Source organism: Python bivittatus, unplaced genomic scaffold (assembly GCF_059951505.1).
Source record: "Python bivittatus isolate LINGU-HERP-01145 unplaced genomic scaffold, Pbiv_v1 ctg000340_np1212, whole genome shotgun sequence".
NCBI lineage: Eukaryota > Metazoa > Chordata > Lepidosauria > Squamata > Pythonidae > Python > Python bivittatus.
In genome coordinates this window covers 25,462,099-25,484,636 of record NW_028277056.1, presented here as the reverse complement: position 1 = coordinate 25,484,636, position 22,538 = coordinate 25,462,099, and the positions used below count along the sequence as shown (strand labels likewise).

Here is a 22,538-nt window from a genome sequence, read left to right as displayed (position 1 = left end):
AAAGGAAAGGAAAGGAAAGAAAAGAAAAGAAAAGAAAAGAAAAGAAAAGAAAAGAAAAGAAAAGAAAAGAAAAGAAAAGAAAAGAAAAGAAAAGAAAGGTTCTAAAGAAGCGGCTTCCAATCTTCTTGACAGTGGTTATAAATGCATTTATAGTTTACCCTAAGGTTACATAATAATTTCCTTCTTTCCATAAGCTACCCTTTCTAATCTTCAAACCCATCAATTACAAACCCATTTTTCTCTTTTTTCAGCAAAAAGTCCATAAGGGGTTCCCAGTCACTAATAAGTGTAGTTATTGATCTTTCTCTAATCAAAGGAGTTAATTTTGTCATCTCTGCTAGTTCTGACATCTTCACCAGGCTTGTAAAAGATGTCTATGCAGGCATGGACAAATAATACTGCAAAGAACAGATACAGCTGTATCCCTATGGACTTTGAAGCCTTCAGAAAGAAGCTGAAGACCCTGTGGACTTAGAAGGTATTTGTTATCTTACCCATCCTTCCAAAGAAAAAGATCAGAAAAGGAAAGAGTATTATAAATGAATGACTAGCTTCCAAACTGGTGTTAACAGGAGACTTTTGGTTTGTGGCCTGAGTTATCTAGGTGATAAACTGTTAGCTTAGGAGGGCTTGTATCCCGCAAGTACTAGTAAAAATGTGCTTGGTCAAAGCTTGGTGAGTTTGTCAGGACAGCATTAAACTGAATCTTGTGGTGCTTGACAGTCAAATCCTTGAAATTATGACGTTAGTTAAAACCTTGCTATTATGGAGTTTATCAAAGTATTGGATTAAAAATCAGATAGAACAATGGCTCACAAATTTCAGTGTCTTCATTGTCTCTGCACTAAAGCTTGGAATATAGGAAATAAACAAGAGCTTCAGTTCCTAATACAGGAAGGTAAATATGATTTATTAGGTATAATAAATAGTTCTAATAATAATGGAGATTCTGGCAGAATGACTCCCATAATTGGAATATAGCAATCAAACCTACAGTTTGAACTACTCAGCTCCATTTTGCCTAAGCATTTATCTTCATGTCCTGCTAACTGTAGCACAAAGATGTCCCACTAACTGTTTTAGGTAGCGTTGTCATATTTAGCTATTGCAGTTTTAAAGGAATGTACCAAAGTCTTCTTGTATGAATCATCTCTCACAGCTCATTGATAACGTTGGTGACAATGTGGTCATGTGTTTCCCAGCTACTATTGGTTGCTGGAATAACTGGTATGGTCATTTTAGCTTGGGCTGCCAGAAAGACCAGATCCGTGACTCTTGCAGGTGCATCTGCCTGCATAATGCTTTGATCAGCTAGACATGCTTACCATTTTTGACATCACTGATCACTCTTATAGGCACACTTGCTCTCAAGGATAGGGTATAAAAGTAGTTCTTGTTTAGCTGCCACAAAGGGGACCATTAACTGGGTCATTAAGCAAAGCGATCGCTAACTGAAACTGCAACTGTGCTTATAGTTTTACTTCAGCTTTCCTTTGTTTTACGAACCTGCGAAGGTCGTAAACGTGAGGATTGGTTGCAGTTACTTTTTCATCACCGTCATAACTGTGGTCATTCTACAAGGCAGTCGCTAAACAAGAACTACCTTTGTGTTCTACTAGATAATAGTGAAGAGCAGAATGTAGGAGCAGGAACAACGCCTGAGAAATATGGTTAGAGTATCATTTTGAATGAGTTTAAGTTTGTGCAGAGGTACCATACGGCAAATGATGAAATCAGCTTTGCACTGTTGCTTTCATCATTTTGAGAAATGCCTCTGAATCCATAAGAATGTATTACATCCTAGGGCACTGAAGGAACTCACTGAAGGCTGGCTGAACATTTATGTATTCACTTTGAGAAATCCTGGGGAAACTGATACAGGAACAGATGATTGGCAGAGGGTAAATATGATCAGTTAAAAAAATAACTACCTGTAAAAATAGAGGATCTGTGGAACTACAGACATATACCTAGGAAGATCCTAGAACAGCCTAGATCTAGGCTCCAAATGTTAATTTTTTACAATATTGTTGCTGCCATCTAATGGCTGTCCAGCTTTTTTCACCCAGATCATGAAGGCAAAATAAAGAAATCAATCAGAAAGAATTTTGTAAGCACTATAGGAAGTAACAGAGGTCAGTATGTATTTGTAAAGAGTAAGTATTAGGATTCCTAACCTTATCTTATTGATTGGATAACTTCCTTAATAAATTGTGGGAGTGCTACAGGGTTAATATAACTTGATTTCAGCAAAGCATTGGCAACATTCCGTTTATGAGAGCTGGATGACATGACAATTAAGTAAATACACAGCTGGCTTGACAATCACATTCAAGAAATGCTCATCAATGATATTTCATGAAACCAGAGTGAAATATCAAGTGGGATGCTACAAGGTTCAGTCCAGACCCTGTACTTACAGTTTGTATTAATTATTTAAATGAAGAGGTGCGGGGCATTCTTGTCAAATGTGCAAATAATACAAAACTGGATGAGATAGCTAGTATTCTAGAAGACAAAAATGACACTCCAAATGATCTTGATAGGTCAGAGTAATCATCTAAAAACAGCAGCATGAAATTTAGAGATTAGTGTAAATTTACACAGGTATAGGATGGGGTTTACTGGAAGGGCCATTTGGATTATCTAGTTGACTGCAATTGAATGAGCCAACAGTGAGATGCAAAAAAGGGGAATGTTGCACTGAACACTGCAAATCACATAAAGTAAATGGCTCATTTTGCTTTGGTTGGACCCCACTTCAAGTACTGTATCTATTTCTGCACACCACAGTTCAAGAAGGATTTTTAAAAAGCTGAAATAGGATTAGAAAAGGACAACAAGGACCATCAGGGAACCAGAAATTAAACTCCATGAAGAGTGACTACTGAGATGGATACATTTAAATTTGGGTGTATTGAAGGATTTGATATCATTTTTCAGATACCTGATAGAGAAGAAAGTCAGGACCTGTTCCCTCTTGTTCTATTTTTTTATAAATTTTATTAAAGGTTTTACAAAGACCATGAAAACTAACACAAACTAATAAAGAATAAAAAGAGCAAAGAAAGAAGAAAAAGTGTAAAAAGAGAGAAAAGAAAAAGCTTCCAATTTCTTTTGCAGCCAATACAAGTACAATTACAAAATTAACTCTTATTCTATGATTACAAAAAAAGCTCACTTTTTTCTATTATCCAATTTTTTTCTAATCATCAAAACCACAAATCCTAAGTGCATTTTTTTCCATTTCATGCAAAAAGTCTATAAAGGGTTTCTAGTCATCCATAAATGTAGATTTTTTTTCCTCTAATCAAGGAAGTTAATTTAGCTATCTCTGCAAGTTCCATCATCTTCACCAGCCACTGTTCCCTCCTGTTCTAGAGTGCTGGAATTGCAATAATGGGCTTAAGTTACAGTAAGGCAGATTCTGAGTAGTTCCTAATTGTAACAGCAGTTTGACAGTGGAAGCCATTACTCAGGGAGGCAGGAGTATCCCTCACACTGCACGTGTTCAAGCAGAGGCTAAACAGGTGTTTGTGGGAATGCTTCCACGTGGATTCCTGTATAGACCAGGAGGCTCAACTCGAGGTCCAAATGGCACTTCCAAATTCATTTTGTTATTTTTGGGGAAACATCTTAACCTACCCACTCCTCCAGCTGAGTGACAGAAAGGGCATTTAGGCTGATTTGCAATACCCAGGCAAGAGTCTCAATACACTAAATTCCCAATACACGAAAAAAAAATCGCTTAAAAAGTTTCGGAATCCCATTTCGAAACGGGTTATCGAAAAACGGTATCTTTAAAGGCCAAGAATCGGGCCAGGGCGGGGGGGAAGAACGACGGGAGGATTGATGTTGCCTGAAAATTCTTGGGCTGAGCAGCAAAACGATACTGGCGCGTCCGGGTCCGCCATCCTGCGCGGACCACCATCCTGCGCCTGCGTCCCCTTAGAGGGATTTCCAGGTAGAGCTCGGCAACGTGTACGTGGCCCAACCCTGCCAAGGGCCTGCCCATCCATTCATAGCCACCGTTTAGCTTGCGGTAGAGACAATTATCACAAAACAAAGTCGTTCTCCTCTCTAGTCCTCGGGGTCGGGCAAAGAAGCTCCCGTCGCCCTCGCTTCCCTTCCTCTGCTGCCGCCTCCGCCTCCCGGGCCGGAGGGGTCTTCGGAGGCGCACGCCCGCGCGCTCCCGAGGCAGCCAGACTCCGTCAGTCAGTCAGTCAGACGGCCAGCCGCTCAGAAGGGATTCCTGGCCGAGTTCCAGGTCGGCGCACTAATACGAGCTGCAAGGCTCCCGCCTGACTGACGCCTCGCTCGCTCGCTCGCTCGTTCGCTCGCTCCCTGGCTGGCTGGCTGGCTGGCTGTTGCTGCTGCTGCTCTCGCTTTGGCCTCTGCCGCCGCCGAGTTCCTGCAGCCGCGTCCCTTCGCACGTTAGAGGGAGGGGGAAGTGTGAGCCACTCGCTTCAAAGAAGTTGGCGCAGCCCCGGGAAGGAGACGGCCGGGCATCCGGCGGCAGAGGCGTTCAACCTACGGGCAGGTACAAAGCTTTTGTTTGATTTCATTTCTAGGTTGATTTCTTTTCCCCGGGCAGAAAATGTCAGTTCCGACCTGAGACTTTTGCCTGACTCGGGCCAGGCTCCCCACTTTTGTTTTTCTGTGCCGCGGCTTGCCTCAGGATAGCCCTTCGCAAACTTCACTTTGCTTCTCTCGCTCGCTCGCTCGCTCGCTCTCTGTTTACGTCGCACTGCACTGCAGGCGTCCGTTTCCTCGGCCAGCAGCTACGTGGTGCCCAGCCCTGCCCTTCGGCGGGGAAGGCGCTAAGCCTGAACCAGGCTCTCGAGGGGATTTTGGCAGCCGTCAGTTTCCTTTTGGCTGTTATCATGTCCGGGTGTTTTCATTCCCCCCAAAGAAGATCGTCGGCTGCGATAGGTGTGCGTGCGCGCGCGCATAGTTTATTTTAGGAAATACTTAGTGTCCTGCTAAAGTGGTAGCCTGTGACACTGTGGAAACCGTGCACGCTTCTTTGAGGAGAAAACCTTTTAGCATAATGGGGTTTACTTTAGAGTAACCTGCGTGAAGCTCCAGCTGTTAGGCGGGGCTGGTGGAATCCAAAAACAAAACAAAAGGAGGACTCCAAGTGATCGAAGTTACTCATTCATCAATTGGAATAATAGAGTTGACCGTGCAAATGTCATCTTTTTAATTTGCTCTTATTTTTAATAGTCGACATTGCTTTTCGGAGTATTTACGCTCAAAAGCGAGGACTTGCCTTTCTTTTGGTGTTCATAGAAACGCGCCAGACCCAGGCAGAAAGGAGGGAATGGGGGGGGAGGATTGATATAGGAGACAAACTGACGCCAGTATTGTGATCGGAAGGAGGGGCGCAACGCGAAACGTTTTTTATGGCTAGTTAACCGCTGTCAAGCGCTCCTCAGCCTCTATTTTGATTTCTTTCTCTGCTTTCTAAATTAAGACAGAAAGCGTAAGGGTTCATGCCGGAAAATAATTTCTTAGACTGCTATCCAACGTCTAGATGTTACCTTCTATAAAATCAAGTCTTCCGGGTGGGAAATCATATTTAAAAACAAACCGGCAGGACTCTTGGAACACTTTAAATACTGACTTATTTTATAATAATATTAATAGCGTCACAAGACTTTTTTAGTTTGCTGTCACAGACCGTAGGTAGTAACGTCTAAAGTTGCAATTCGGTTTCTGTTCTAAATAACATCATCTGAACCAAAGTTTAACACTTTAGTTATGATAATTGTTTCTAAGCCAAAGTTTTGCATGGCCAGAAGGCAGAGCAGGATCTGTCTGAAAAATAGCAAAAATATTTTTAATTCCTAATTAACTGATAGTAGAAACCACCAGACACCCCCCAAAGTTAGATGCTGAAAATGAAGAAAGTTGAGGGAAACCCAAGAATGATTCTAGTTTAAAGGGGCCATGGGCTTTGTGCTGACAGTGAAAACATTAGGACTGAGTGTGTATTCAGAAACACCCCTACAGTTGGCTCCCCAAAGTTCTGGTTAAAAAAAGAAACTAGATTCTACAAAATTGAGATTGTGGGAGTACAGTATGTCATTGACACTCATGACTGGATGAAAACCCAGAATTTCTTTGATTTTGGAACATTGTTGGGAATGGGTAAATTGTTAATCACATAGGTTCTGAAAAGTGTCATTTTTTTTTCATTTTCCTGATAAGAAAGCAAGCAAAACATTTGTGCATTTCAACATTTATATACTGATTCCCTTTACATGATATCTGAAACTTCATTTTGTATTGAAAATTTTCCTTGAACTGTTAAAGAACTTCTATGACTAAACAACTTTGGGACTACAGAAGCAATGTATGAGAGTATAATCAGTTCAACATTTGCATTCTGTAGGCAAATTACATTCTAAGCTAGGAGAACAAATTACAATCTTGTAACTCTCTCTCAATGAATGAATTATCTTATGGCCCAGAGACATGGGAAATTATATACAGGTTCTTGAAATGTAGCCAAGTTTGTGGTTGTCCAGGAAAGGCACTGCAGATAAGAAAAAGATTTAATATTTTGTATCTTGAGAATCATGGAAATATGTGATTCAAATGACAGTTTTAGAGTTTAAAGGATATAGCAGAGCAATATTTTTAACAACATTAAGTTTTTAGAGAAGTGGGTAGAACACTGTGTAGAACAATGATCCTAGTTCAAATAAATTGTTATCTGTTCCATCCAGGTTCAGAAGAAATTGCTGTGGCAAGTCTTCAGTACTGTTAGGTTGCTTACATTTGACTTTTCAAATGGAGTTGGTTTAAGTCAAATGATTGAATAAATTGTGGATATTGTTAGCTACAAAAGTACCAGTATGGAAATGTTGCATTAATCAATGGGAATATATACCTAAAAGCAATTTCAGATATTAACTAAGCTCATTCCTGTTTGATCTGTAATTGTGTGTACAACCCTTGTCCTGGTAATTTGTCAAGATAATATTTTCTGTATTACCACTGCATCACAGATTGCTTTATCATAACTAAAAACCATTTCAAAGCAGTGGCAATACATCCGTTCTTTGTTGGTTTAAAAAGGCTGTATGATTATAAAATTGATACTAGTTTCAGTAAGATGATGTTGAAGTTTGCAGTGTTTCTCACTTGTTACAAAGTATTCTCTCATCTTTATAGTTGAAATCTATCAGTGTAGTGTAAAGGAAACTTCACTTCCCATTTGGGGGAAGGAGACCTTATTTCCAAAGTGGAAATATGGCAATAGGAATTTAAACTATGCAGTGACCGGGTTCACAAATTGGGTGAAGTGATAATGTGATTTGTTCAGTTTTGGCTTACCATGTTGTATGAATTTAGCTATTGCGGTTTGCAAACTCTGATTTATGCTTAGCTCATGATATGAACCAGCCAACTGGCTTGTTCAATAAAACATAGCTAATCCTGCAGTTTATCTCATCATAGTCTAATATACTAACCATTACAACTGTGCTAGGTCTCAGCTTTGTGTGACTACACCCTGCTTTTAGCCTTAATAACTTCCTATTGGAAAACCAGAGTTCTTGGAAATAAGACGTAATGGCTTGGAGAGATTGTTAAAATGTTCTTATCTCACTACAGTGTGGTAAGATTTCACCGCACTGTAGTCCATTGGAGGTGGGGGGCTATAAGAAATGTGAAATAACAACAACAATAGGCTTCTTAAGACTTAAATAAATGGGTCATATCTTTGCTCTAGGAAGACAGTTCTGGAACTGCTGGCCCTGGTTGCTCAGCCAGTAGTCCTGAGTCCTGTAGCCCACTTGTCCCCAGATATCCAGGACCTAGAACACCTAGTGCGATCCTTGTTGACGCGGGTAATGACCAATCCGGTATAGGTTTCTATAAGTTACGTCTCACCATATTGTTTATGGGAGAGACACTCTTTATCTGGCTCCTCTGATGAGACTTGTCCAGTATGGTTGAACCTCTGGCATAGCTCTCATCCTCCTTGGAGCACGCAAGCCCCACAACCACGTCAAGGTAGTGCCTTACTGGGGGAATAATAGGGCTAGGTTTCTTAAGACTTGAATGGGTCATAGCTTTGCTCTAGGAAGACAGGTCTTATGTTGTAATTTAGCTTTCTTCATCTAATGCCCTCCGGATATATTGGTCTTATTGAGAACTTTCACAAAATGGCTGCCACAGAGTGGCTTGCTAGTTCCCAAAATGACTGTCATTGTAAACGTGTCCAGCAGACAAATTGGTAAGGTTGCTTTCTACTGTTCTTTATAGCCCTTGAGGATGTATTCTACCTCCCCAGCTTACTTTTGTCTTTTCTTCTGATCCTATAGGCACACTTCCAAATGAAGCATTGTGGTGCAACCATCCACCATTTTAAGAAGGCCTACATGGAAACGAGGGCCATTCTTTGAAATAAAGATGATGCTAAAGGCTGGTACTATAGTTTGCTTTGCAGTATGCCAACTCTTCATTTCATGTTATTTTAATCAAAATAATGTATTTTTTAAAAGTCAGATGCCAAGAAAGGTGTCTGCAGAGATATTGATTTCTACAGGCACCAGATTGCCCGCACCATTTGCAAAGCAAAGTTGTAACATTCAAGACATATATTTTTCTTTGTTTAACTTCTTTCATGTTTGCAGTCTTGTTGCATAGAATTCTAGAAAGCAGCTGCAGTTAAGAATTAGGATTGAAACAACCAGGCTCTTGTCATGTTATCAATCTCCCTTTTCCTTTTTCCAAGTGTATTTTTATACTGTTCAGTACTATTCAGTGGGGAATTAGACCAGTGCAGTTTTAAGGAATGAGTAATTCTCATCATCCTTTGGCAGTTTCCTTCATTTTGGCACAATTTATTTATGAGAATGTATGCCCCACCCAGTTCCCCAGATTCTGGGTGCCTAACTCCCCCCCCCCGATGCAGATTGATTATTATGATCAAACTTCATGCAAAGCTGTGGTTTATTTGACTACATTTTTTGAACAGGCCATAGTTGCCTGGAGCGCAAGTAGTAAAACTAAGCCAAGTGCTGTATCATGGATTACAAACCACAGTGGTTGACTTCCCACATCGTGATTAGCCAAAATCAGATTACATTATTGCTTAGCGCAATGATTGAACCACTGTGGAAATCTATTCTGATTTGCCCTTGAAGAGCGAACACTAAAAAAAAAATTCATTTCTCAGATAGACAAGTTGATGTTTATGTGTTTGTTTGGAAGAAGTAAAGGAATATAGCTTTCTTCAGGCAAAAAATAATCTGCAGGAATTATGAATTATGTGTGAAGTGTCTTTTCTTCCTGAGGATTTGGCAGTTTCATTATATAACTACAGACCCCATGATCTTGATAGGAAATTATATGCATGGCTTACAAAATTTGCAGCTGCGAACAAACTTGGGTGGCCTTCACTGTATCTCTTTGGAATATAGGAAGCTGCCAGACACTGAATCAGACTGTTGGTCCATCTAGCCCAGTACTGTGATACTGATTGGCAGATTGTTTTGCTATTACTTGGAAGTGCTGATTATTAAACCTGGAAACTCCTACATGCCAATCACATGCTCTGCCGTTGTAGTCTGCTTTTTACTCCTATTACCTACCCCATTCTCAAGATATAAGGTGGCCAGTAGCTTTTGGGATAAGATCCAGCTGAAAAGGTGCTAGTATTGAGGCAGAATGAAGCCAAGCTATTGAAGTTTCATATCTATTTTCCAGTTAACATTTCTTCTAGAATAAAAGGTAGAGCAATCAAAATGTAGAAGAGTAACTTTCTATGGCTCATCTGTTTTTATTATAATTGTGGGTTTCTCCATTGACTCTGATTCAAATGGTAATGTTTAGTTTTGGATATATTGTTGTGTAATTTGTTTTATTTGGTCTAGGTGGAGATAAAGTATTGTAATGCAAGAAAACACATTGAGTTCATAGCAAGTTTAAATTATTTCTAGTCTTGCTTGTTATATTGTGATTTAATCAGATACCACTTTTAAGTGGCAGGATTGAACTGTATTTAAATGATTCATAGTTGCTTTCCCCAAAATGTAATGTTTTCAATAGGACAGTGACCCCACCCCTTGTTTACAATGTTGTGTGAAGCTGTGTACCTTTTTCTCATAATGCCATTGAGCATAGAGCAGTGGGTGGGGATACAGCATGCCTGATGCAATGCAGTACTGAGGGAAAAATCTATTATATATTCTGCAGAGAGAAGACAGCATTTTTCAGGAGTTCCATATGTGCCAACAAATTTCTTCACTATAAGATAATAGAAATTCCACTAGCTACCAAGGTCCAGAAAGGCACAGAACAAGTCCTTTGCATATATAAGCCAGTATTGGTGAATTATTTTTTTTAATATATTTTCATGAGCATTTTTAAAAGCACCCTACAGTCTTACTCCTAGTTTCCACTGAAATCAATGAAGCTTATATGTGTAAAACATTTCAGAACTGCACTTAAAAAGCTTTAATCAAGAGAACCAAAGGACCAACACCATGTGGCTTTTCAGTTTACAGCATTTTCAAATGGAGAAGGTACCTACTACGTTTCTTGGCAGGGTAATGATGCTCAGGGGAGCTTTGAAAGCAGCTTGTAATACAATATTGAAAGTCCATTGTTCAAATTTTTAAAAGCTCACTGGAAAAGCAGAATTCTCGTGAGCTTCCCTTTAAAAAGCTTTTTGGGTACATTGCCTAAATATATTTGATTCCCCAGAGATGGTGAAATGATCGCTAGTAAATAAGTACTCAGATGGTCTGCAGCATTCAGGCATATACTTTTTTAAGGTAAGAATTTGACATTTATCTAGCAATTAATAGTTTTTTCAATACTTCTATTTACAGTGAAAGCAGGAATGGAGGGGGGGTATATTATACACAAGAATCAGTTCAGAGGACTTTGAGGATGGGGATTTTGTTCACTCAGTCACTGTTAGAAACCTTTGTATTTGTAAATGGATTTATAGTAATGTTAATTGAAATCCAACTCATGGAGATTTTCCTGGTATGACAATATAGTTATACTACAGTTGCAGTATAGTTGCTTCTGTTTCATCATTGCCAGTTACTACAGTGACAACCTAGAAATGCCAGCTTTTTAAAACTCTAAATTAACTAAAGCAGAAGAGGCAATTTGGGGCTGTGGGGTATCCAACCTGGGTAACTTCCCTATATGTGAATTTCAAGTCCCAGAACTCCCCACCAGGATGACCATTGCTGAAAATTCTGGAGATGAAATCCACACATCTGGAAATTGCCTAGGTTGCAAATCATTGCTGTAAATCTACACTTAATTCTTAGATTTCTGTGGCTCCAGGACCCTACTCCAAAATTTTCATCATTTTGAAATGGGATATACATGGAAACTGTAGTGTAAACCCTCATGTAACATAGCTAAAAAACAAACTCCCTCAAATCCCCACTAAAAGCAGGAAAAAAATTACCTGTGTGCATGACATAGTACCACCAACTTGGCATCAATAACCTCAAAATGTCCATCCAAAGGTGGCCCATTATTGACCAAAAGAATGTTGGCATGACACCCTTGAGAATAAATGAATTTATTGCCCAGATGAGTGTTCTAAAAAAATAAGTCCCTTACAGTTGTTTATAATTTTTTACTTTCTTTCTTTTTAGAATTAAGTCCAATTACTACAAGTTATGTAATAAAATTATGATAGGAGTTAAGTAGTATGGCAAGTGAGTCTAATATTTCAAAATTAAAATTTTCTCAGGTTCCCGTTTTCCTTAACTAATTGCCTGGAGGAATATGAATGTATATTTTCCTTGAAAAGAGCCAATACTTATTTTTGTTTTGTTTTACTCTGGTTTTGTCAGTTTTTAGATATAAATAATTCTTATGCAAACCAAACAGAAATCAAAGGAGCCAGTTTTGAAAAAGGATAGAATGGAAATGGCTCCATGGAGCTGGACATTATCCTGTAAGGTTCAAATCCTTTACTTAATCTGGTTTTCCTGGGGACCGATCAGATGCAGCTTTATTTTTAGTGCTTCTCTGTTATCTCAACTGGAGTATAGTGTTTAAATTCAGTATTAATTTTAAATGTTTAATAAAACACACAACAAAGATTTGGTTACTTGTTAATTATGTTCCTAGATCTCAAAACATTGAAAAGACTAAACCTCAAAATTAACTGAAGTTTCCCTAAAGGGCTTTTAATAAGCACATAAAAAAGATAATAGACTGAGCAGTGACCAGGTAGATTTCTCTTCGGAATACAAATCCCATTACATTACATTAAAATCCTATTATAGAGAATAAATCTTCTCTCTTGTGGCAACCCACTGGATTTTGTTTGCTGGTGGAATTCAGGCAAGCATGTTTATTTTGTTATGTTTTACTGGACGTAATATGTGACTCTCTCTGTTCTTCTATCATTGGGTTTAGTGTAGAATACTTTCTTGAGGAACATACATTAGGATTCTGTGGTTGAGCACTAGCTGGTTCCCAGTTTATCCACTTGTTTTTGTTCATTGAAGTAAGCAAATGAATAAGTAAAATATTCTGTCTCCAGAACCTTCTGGATACTCCAGAAGAAAGGCATAAAAGCATTAGTAGACAGAACAGAAACTTATTTATGTATTTTTTCCATTTCTTTCCACCCATCTTCCCCCAATGGGGGACTCTGGGCGGCTCACATAAAGCATTAAAACAATAAATATATATAAATACATAAAATATAAAAAATGTATATAGATTACCAAAAATATATACTTCTGGCACCACTGCACTTTTTTTCCTTAATGTTGAAAACAAGCTAAATAACCTGCAGTCCCACTTATTATGAAATGGGGTATTTAGAAAGAAGGTAAAACTTAGAAGTGACCCCATCAGTCTCAATATCTTTCCATGGTATAAGTTAATATAAATTAACTTTATATTAAAATGTATCTGTAAGTTTTAGATTTAAGCTATCCTGGATATTTTTATTTGTCAGTCTGTTTTTTCTGTTCAGATCAGTGGCCTAAGCATTACAAAGACAAAATGCATTGTCAGTGATACTCAACAGAAACCCATATGTCCACTCATTTTTGGCAAATGAGAAGGGGGTATTAGGATGTGTACCAAACTCTCAGTTGGATGTATGGAGGTTATGGGCCACCAACTCTTCCCCTAGTGGAGATGCAAGAAAACAGAGGCACTCCAGATGTTGCTGAACTATAACTTCCAGAATCCCTCACCATTGGACATACTGATGGGAGCTGCTAATAATTATATTTTAGCAACATCTGGAGCACTAGTGTATCTAACTATTAAGCACAATGTAAAACAGCTCTAGGAATGCTTTTTCCATTCTGCCTTCAGGACAGCTTTCTGAAATGCTCAGGCACAGATTTAGAAATGTGGGCAACATGTTTGAAAAGTACTTGCTATATTGGGGTGACTTTGTCTCAGTATTAGAAAGCAGGGAAAACAGATCTAATTTAGTTACGTTGAATTTCCATGCAGCACAGTGCTTGTAATAGAATTACAGAATTACCAATGCGGCCGTGGGACTCATACAGGCATTATTCCTTTTCACTTTTTGAAGTAATCTAAACTGCCATCCTTTAGAATAAATGTACTAATAGAGCTGCCACTGTGGAGTTGTTGTTTTTTTAATCTTCTAGCAGTACATAAGGTTTCAGTGTGACTTCTGTCTAGACAATCCTCTCTTGAGTCTTTAGATTGATTTTGGCACTTTCAGTAACACTAAGACTGATGACATAATCCAGCAGCTTTTTAAAATATTGGTATCAAGACCTGTTATTGCACAGTCTTGTAAATTGAATGAAAAAATAAAATAATGGGCACTCATTAATGTAAAAAAAAAAAACTTCTCTATGCCTTCACAAAGGATCAAAAGTTTAAAAAATCACATTATGTTTCATACAGAATCCAGACTGTATATGTTATCAAATCCACCATTCTGTGCACTCTTGGGCAACACATTAATCATCAAAGTCACTGATGGCTGCTGCCCTTCACCACACAACATGATTCCTTATCTATCCTCCTTGGTTTCATCAGATACTTTGTTGTGTGTCATTATCATCTTTCTATTTAGATAGCTATAAGCAAGCAGAAATTAAATGTGGATATGTGCACTGAATTCCACATAGACAAATCAGCAGACTGGCAGAGGAGAAATGGATATTGATAGGCTATTTGAGGAAGAAGCCTCAAAACTTTTTCCATCTGATAGCTCAAAAACATTCAACTGCTTTACCTCTCTTTTCCATTTTGACTGGTCTTTTGTATCACTGGCAAAGGATGGGTTCCACATCTCCACTGTGGCATATGGGTGTGATTTGCATTTTTCGAAGCTGGAGTAGATATCGTGAGCTATCAATGGCCCTTGTGAAAAATCAAGGTTTGCTGAAGATAACCAGTAATGCCTCTTGCAAAAACCTGCCAATAATACATGCATGTTTCAGAATAATAATGTATTTGTGCTTACAAATATTTATTTGATATCAGTTCAAATATTTTTCTAGTTGATATTTTTCTTACAGTCCCTGAGACTTTTGCTATTCCTTCTAAGAATGTTGTCTGCATAATTTTATGTGCTTAATAGTGTGCTATGACACCAGAAGATTTGACACAGTCCAGAGCATGTTAAGGTTCCCTTTTGGGCCAAGCAGAGTAAGTTTTTTGGTAATGTCTGTTTTAGTTTCCTCTCTCTTGTTCCTTTCTTGCCTTATGCAACCCAAAATAACTCTTACATTTATTTGCAAATTTTAAAAAAATGACAACTGAAAATTATCAGGTTATTGTGGAATAAGATTTTGTGGATGAAAGCCCATTTTATGAAGTGCAGAAGAGTTGTGACCAATTGGTGATGTTTGTAGGTGAATCTTCATATACAATATAAAGTACAAATGAATATGCACCCAATATGTACAGTACACCTGTTCTCTATGGATGATTCACACACAATATATGTTTCTTCTAATACTGATAGTGGGAAAGGGTATTCTTTAAATAGCTCTGAGTGAGATGTCAGCAGGATAGAGTATGTTTTTATGTAAATAAGAATAAAAAACACAAAAGAGTGATTTAAGAAGTGATGCTTTTTTTAAAGTATGCAAATATTGTGGAGCTTGAAAAGAAACATGAAAAGGCCAGAGTAACAGGCCTGGAGAGAGAGGTGAATTTCTTCACTAATAGATTGTTTATCTTTCAGAGCTACCTTAAATCAAGTATTATAGTAAACTCATGGTATCATTGAATTGGAAGAAGTTGTCAGGTCCAGTCAGTGCAGAAATCCAAATTAAAGCTTCTCCACCAGATGGCTGTCTACTTCCTGCTTATTCACACCCAGTGAAGGGGAGCCACCACCTCTCACTATCAAACTGCTCTTATTATTAGACAGGGTTTTTTTCCCTACCATCTAATTGGAATCTGTCTGCCTGTAACTTAAATCCATAATTACATGTCCTGCATTCTTGCATAATAGAGAATAGCTGTAATGTCCTTTTCAGTTAGTTGAAGAATGTATCATATCCTTCCACAGTCATATTTTCCTAAGGCTAAACATACCCAGCTCATTCAATAACTCTTTATATAGTTTAGTTTCTAAGCCTCTGATCTTGTTCTTTTTCTCTGAACCAGTCCCAGTTCTTAAAGGGTGGTATCCAGAACTAAATATTGTCCTAAAGATGGAGTCTGACCAAAGCAGAATAAAGGGGAGGGATTACTTCTGTTGATGCAGTCCAAAATGGGTTGCATGGGTGGGTGGGTTGTTTTTATTTTTGCAGCCACCTTGTACTGAAGTCACATTGAATCCTCTTAGTCTGCCCCACTGAGGAGTTTATTCCATTGTTCCAAGCCTCTCCCTTCTGCCAGTCTTTAGTTATCTTTGCTCAAAGCCAAGAAACACAGAACTTAAGTTGTAAAAGAGGTAGCTACACAAACATACCATTCTGTATGAGGAGGAGTTAAGGGTGTTTTGTTGTTTGCTTGTGAAATACTTCCTTTTTTTAAAAAAAGCAGATTTCCAGGCATGTAAAGGAATCGTTTTTAAAAATGCAGATGGGGAGAGGGAAAACAAAACAAAACCCAAAGAAAACAACCACAAATAGACAATTATATATCAAATCTTGGATGGATGATGTTCGGTTGAAGAGGATCTTGGGTTTCAAAGTATATGCAGCATTCTTTTTACAGAGAAGATGGCCTGAGAGAGCTAGAACTTCTTAGCTTCCTAATTAGACCTAGTTATGACCCAGCATAATTTCAAACAATTATGGGAATCTGAGACCAGTAAAAGCCTGTCTCATAATAGAGGCTAATTGTTGTCTTGTTTAGTAGTGTAATGCCTTCATTCCTGATGTAATTTAGCCATCCAACAAATCAGAAAATTACCTAGCAATTGGATCCATCTTCTTAATGAAGGGGGGGAAGGGGGAAATGATTACTTCACAATGAAATTGGATGTTATTAAAATAATGCTATTATATAAATTAACATTGATCATCACATAAACTGCAGTTATGAGTGTCCAGAATAACAAAATGCCCTGAGAAGCAGAGAAGCTCTTAGAGAGCTCCAGAAAGCAATGAAGGGTAGAAGGCACAAGGAAAGCAATCATTGTGTGGGCTGTGCAATGTTGAACATCACAACTCTTCCAGAAGTGCTCCTTGTAGAAAAAAATTTAAAAAGAGAAGAAAAACAGGGACATATGGCAGTAGAGGGTTTGTGCACAACAGGAGGGGTAAGATTCTGGTAAGTATCAGGTTAGGTGAGGTTAGATCAATGGACTGGAAGTTCTCCTTCCCTGGTCTGCAATATGGTAGTGATTTATAATGGTTATCCCAGCTCTTGTTTGCACATGCAAGGAATTGAGTCTGGATGAGTAGAGCAAAAGCCAGTGCAACAGAGGGCTTAATTCTGAGTGAGTAGCAAGTGATGGTATAAGCCCCCTGAAAGCTGGCCCCCAGAGTCCAGACCATTGTTCTGTCAGGAGTTAATGTTGCCAAAATGTTATTTTTTTTCTGATTGACTACTTCATGCAACTATTCTCCATCTTTTGGGGCCATGTAGAACATGGTGGCTGGTATTTCTTTTAATTTTTTGACATTCCTGATTGTTTTGTAAGGTGATTCAGTTAAACTCAAACCTATCTGCACCCCTTATTTGGACATCAGGCCACTCTACACTGTGACTGCAATTTGTATTTAATCCTGCTTGTTAAGGCCTGTGTTTCTTTATAAAGCCTGAACCAGTATACCAACTTTCTGGCATACAACAGTTCCGCAGTGCTTTATATGCTTATAAAGATGGCTCCTCATCTAATAAGAATAAGCATCTACTAGCATTCCTTAAGCATGGTTATAAATGCAAACTTAGCCTGCATACCTAACAACTGCATGCCCAATATAGATGATACATCATACATATAAATCTCCGCACAGTCTCAGTGTAGAGATAGCTGACTCTGTGTTCTGCACAGTAGTAAGTCAAATTTCTTTCTATGTGTGTATTTCCAGGTTTACTTTGCAATATATATTTTGTATGTGCTGAAATTGAACTCTGAAATATTCTGTATCATGGCACTGCTTGAATTCTAAGGCGTGATGAAGCAGAACCGTTTATTCTTCCTGCAGTAACAACGTGATAAAATAATTGTCATTAGCAATAGGTTGCTACTAATTTTTAATTTCTGTTTGCTGAAATTTATTTCCCACTGACACTCTTATGTAGATGGTGTACTTTGCTTGCTCATTGGAATTGCACATTGCATCCCAGGTGATAAGGAGCACTTTTATAATGGAGTTGAGACCGTTGCCTTAATGCCAGTGGCTGCTCTGAAGGATCTTCAGAATTTCTCCAACTCTAGAGCATTCTACATTATGTTTAATGGATGTTTTCAGTCTTTAAATTACATAAGCAATGTGGGTTTCATCATTTCAGAATAGAGCAGCAAATCCACAGGGATATAAGCTAGACTACAAAATTGCATTATGTTATTTAAAAATGATGGTACCCAATTTTTCATTTTTGTTCTGGCTATGCCACAAAATGTTTTCATTTTTATTTATTATTTATTACAATGGGATGCCAACTTCCCTCCAAAGAGCTCATTATAATCTTAAAAGAGCAATCTGAATTTCATCTTAACAAGCTTTTAAGGTACCTATTTCCAACCTTGTACCTCCAGGATGTGTTGGAACTGAAACTCTCAGAATTCCCAGGTAATTGTTGTTGTTGTTTAGTCGTTAAGTCGTGTCCGACTCTTCGTGACCCCATGAACCATATTGCGCCAGGCCTTCCTGTCCTTCACTGCCTCCCTGAGTTTGCTCAGTTTCATGCTCATTGCTTCAGTGATGCTATCTAACCATCTCATCCTCTGCCGTCCTCTTCTCCTTTTGCCTTCAATCTTTCCCAGCATCAGGGTCTTCTCCAAAGAGATCTCTCTTCGCATTAGGTGACCAAAATATCTGAGCTTGAGCTTCATTATCGATCCTTCCAAATACCAGTTGCCAGGTTCTAGGATGTGGAAGTCTACTGTAAAGCTGAGAAAGAAAGAGAGAGACTCCTGTTTTTCCCTTTCAGTTTATTTCAGGGCCAAAAACAGATTTGTATCTGGGAATGTCAGATCAAAATCAGCAATGCATAGAGCTGACTCTTATACTGGTATCTTTTAGTTCCAGAGATCTTTCTCCAGGAAATTAGTTTTGACATTTCTGAGAGGCTTTTAATTCTGGTTATGCTTTAGATTAGAGATAGGCAAGATGCAATCCACCACGTCACTGCTGAGGAGATGATGATGATGATGATGTCAAAACAATGCATAATGTACAGAATAATAATAATAATAATAATAATAATAATAATAAATAATAGAAGCAATAAAAGTACAACTCCTAATGATTGGACTTGCAGTCTAAAAACATCTGAAGCCCTGTGTGCATCCATTTTAAATATTACTTGGATTTTTAAAATATCTCTTTTCTTCCTTTTTAAAGATAAATGTAGAAATGTACTTATCTTCAATTCCAGCAGTATATAATATATTTCTGATATATTTAGCTATGTTTGCATTAATGTCTGTATGTTATGTTTGTTTCCTATATCTCCTATTGTAAGTAACAATATTACAGATTATACAGATGTCACACCTGCCTTATTGACTGGATCTGAAAAGTTTTTTTTTTTTAATCTAAATTTTAAAACTTGTTGAAAATGGGAAGCAGAAAGATGAAGCTTCAGGACAGTACTCTTAAATAGAAACGTGGTGATTGCCTAAGAAGTTACATTATTTTATCAGGAAGCTTAGTATAAAATGTTAAATCATTGTGTTGCTTCGTATAGAGAAGAAATCTAAGAACTAATCTATGTCTTTTTTCATTGATGCTATAATTTTTGGCTCACTCTTTCAATACATGAAACATTCTACAATCAATTTTCCCTGTGTTATTTCTTCTAATTGCGTCTTTTATCCCAGACTCTTTTGTGTCTTTATTGTTACAGGTTACAGATTCTATACAGCAGTGAATTACATTTGTTTCCTATTTAGCAGTATTCAAACTCTTCCTGTTGAATATATTTCCAAAGCTGTAAAATCATTTTTGCATTTTTTTCCTCAGATTTACTCTTAACCTGGGATGGAGGAAGGGAAGGTAGGGGTGTGCAAAATAATTCAGACATGATCTGCTCTCTGCATAGAACAACTGGTTCTGGGTGGTTCATGCCCAAATAGAAACATGTATGTTTGGTCTGCATAGGAACAAAACAAGGCTGTTTTGGTCCAGAAGCACATTAATTATCTATGCATAAAAGTTTTTTTGGGGGGGGGAGAGCAGGAAAAATTAAATGCTGAGGGATTTCCTTAGTGATGACAACTGAGGGGAGGAGGGGAGGGGAGGGGAGGGGAGGGAAGGCCTTAGGAAGATCTGGAGACCTGCAGGCCAGTGGGACGTACTGTGCTGGGAGCTGCTGAGACCATCCAGAAATAAGTATACATGCTTATAAAGGAAGCAATAGCAGCATTGGGTATCCTTGTTCCTGAGAAAGGGAAGAGGGAGCAATTGACACCAGTCTTGCCAGATTCACCCCATAATATCACTCTGGGATTAATGTGGGCTTTCGTTTGGGCTGAACTGTAGCTGATTCAGAGAGAAGCTCTGCAGAACTTCTAGAATGCAGTGGGTTTATTTGGGGTAAAAGTAGAATACATTTTCCATGGTGTGCATGTTGTCCGGGGATAGGCATTTGTAAGCAAAAAACTGTGATTCACCCAATTTTTCTTTATTTCAACCCTTTTATTTCTGCCTCTGGAGCCTGAAGTATGAACAGTCAGCCTTTCCTTAAACTGTGTTTTTTCCTGGGTTCACATGGCTGAGCCTCTGTAGTTGCAGTACAATCCTGAAAAAACACACATATGGTTTAATTTACATTGATTTACATTGGGGCATATGGAGTTGTACCCCATATGCCCCAATATAAATATTCTTTCCACTTGAGAAAGAAGAATGGGATTGTAATCTCTCACTTTTCCGACGGCAAGATTTTACATATACCTTGTTAGCATTGTAAAAAAAACAGTTTTATTATATTTGATCTGTTCTCCCATAAATGCAAATGATAAATACCTCGTGACCTTTCAAATTTTTCCTGCTTCTTCCACAATTACAGCATAATGCATTGATATTTGGTACTTGATCATATTGATCATAGATTCCACTGCTATGGAATCACATACACAATATTTCGTGTTTGTGTGGAGGGCGAATTCCTGTACTGTGTTGTCACAGAAATGGGTGGACTTGCACTTGGACTTCCACTGTAGATTCTACAAGAGACTCTACCAACCTGGGTACCCTCCAAATGTATGGAATTCATTATCATCCATTATAGCGACCGTTGAGAATTCTGAGTGCTGAAATCCATACATTTGGCAGGTATCCACATTGTGGAAGGTTGTTCTATTAGGTCTCCTTTTTGTCGGGTTCATGCCTTTATAGATATAGCTTTGGTGCTCATTTACGCAACTTGATTGGTGGCATTATAGCTTTCCCCCCTTTTATTTCCAATTTACTTTCATTTAATTGATTTGAACTTATTCATAACTGTGCTGTTGAAAGAAGCTTAGAGAAAATTAGTTTTCAGACTTCTAGAGCTGTGTGCAAATATACTGTAAATCCACTTTGTGGGCAAAGAAATCAGAAGGATTTAGTTTTCTAATAAGTTCTCAGTTCTTTCTTTCTTCCTGCTTTTCTTCTTTGTGTTTTGATTTTTTGAAATTTTATTATTAGATTTAATATAGCCATCCATTCCAGTGGACTCCAATGGACTTATTTATTTTGCTGTTAGTCACAACAGTACAATTGTGCTGGCATTCTGGCAAACATTAGGCATCCCCCACAAAGTCTCATATCCAGCATGTGGAGAATGGTGGTTGTTACAAAAATTGGAAAATAGTATTTACAGAAAATTTTGCTAGGTATTCTTTATTTTATTTATCACTTCCTGGATAAGGAATATCTCAGAAAAAAGGAATTTTCCAACTTTATTGACAAGTATTTCCTAGCTTTTTAAAAAATATATTTTGTGAGAAGATGCAGAGTTATAATTTATTGTAATTATATAATGGACACATATATAATGTTTTGCAGCAACTGTAATCTTACTCTTGGTGTTTGAAAATCTGTCAGAAAAGAAGGCAAACAGAAGTATGACAAAAATTTTCTTCTGTTGTAGAATTGTTCTCTGTTGGAAGACACAAACATTAAATATATCCAGCAAAATCCCCAAGTATGTGTGGAAAAGTCTGATTTTTGAAGGAGCATCTCTTCTAGTACTGTGACTCTTCATTTAAGAAAAAGAAATTGAATAACTGAAGTTATACTGGTAACCTCAGATTCTTATGCACTCCAGCACCCCTATAAGTTCTCTGTTCTCCTTCACCAGCCCAGCTGTAAAGAGGCTGTTGGGCTGGAAGCAAGGAGATGAAGAGGAAAAATGGGCAGAAAAGGCTGTTGACTCCTTGGTAAAGAAGCTGAAGAAAAAAAAGGGTGCCATGGAAGAACTGGAAAGGGCACTCAGCTGTCCTGGGCAGCCCAGTAAGTGTGTGACGATCCCACGCTCTTTGGATGGAAGGCTGCAAGTATCTCATCGCAAAGGTTTGCCACATGTCATTTACTGCAGAGTGTGGCGGTGGCCTGATCTACAGTCTCATCATGAGTTAAAACCCCTGGAATGCTGTGAATTTCCATTTGGCTCAAAGCAGAAAGAAGTCTGCATTAATCCTTACCATTATCGAAGGGTGGAAACCCCAGGTAAGTCAATCATCTAAATTTTTAATGAAGGATAGCACTGCCTTGATTGCATATTTCATAATGATTCTATCTGCTAAAAAGGGAAGCTGCACCCAAGCTGTGATTGGAAGAAGTAGATCAAAGGTCAAAGAGGCCAGGATTAGATTGGAAGATCAAGATCTGGAGAAGAAAATATAAGGGGAATTCTGATGCTACTCTTATTAAACTGTAATTTTTGTACAGCCCTTTACATTTTGTTAGTGTGAGTTC

At 38.2% G+C, this 22,538-nt stretch overlaps 1 protein-coding gene across 2 annotated transcripts in view; it reads left to right on the top strand.

Annotated features, from left to right (window-relative positions):
* The first annotated feature begins 4,003 nt into the window (after window positions 1-4,003).
* SMAD9 (SMAD family member 9) overlaps window positions 4,004-22,538 on the top strand; it is a 38,300-nt gene continuing 19,765 nt past the window's right edge. For both annotated transcript variants that reach the window (XM_007436496.4, XM_007436495.4), the window contains exons 1-2: window positions 4,004-4,540; window positions 21,712-22,289. In XM_007436496.4, the coding sequence (XP_007436558.1) occupies window positions 21,878-22,289 (412 nt within the window). In that variant the 5' untranslated portion in view covers window positions 4,004-4,540; window positions 21,712-21,877. The remainder of the gene's footprint in view (window positions 4,541-21,711; window positions 22,290-22,538) is intronic.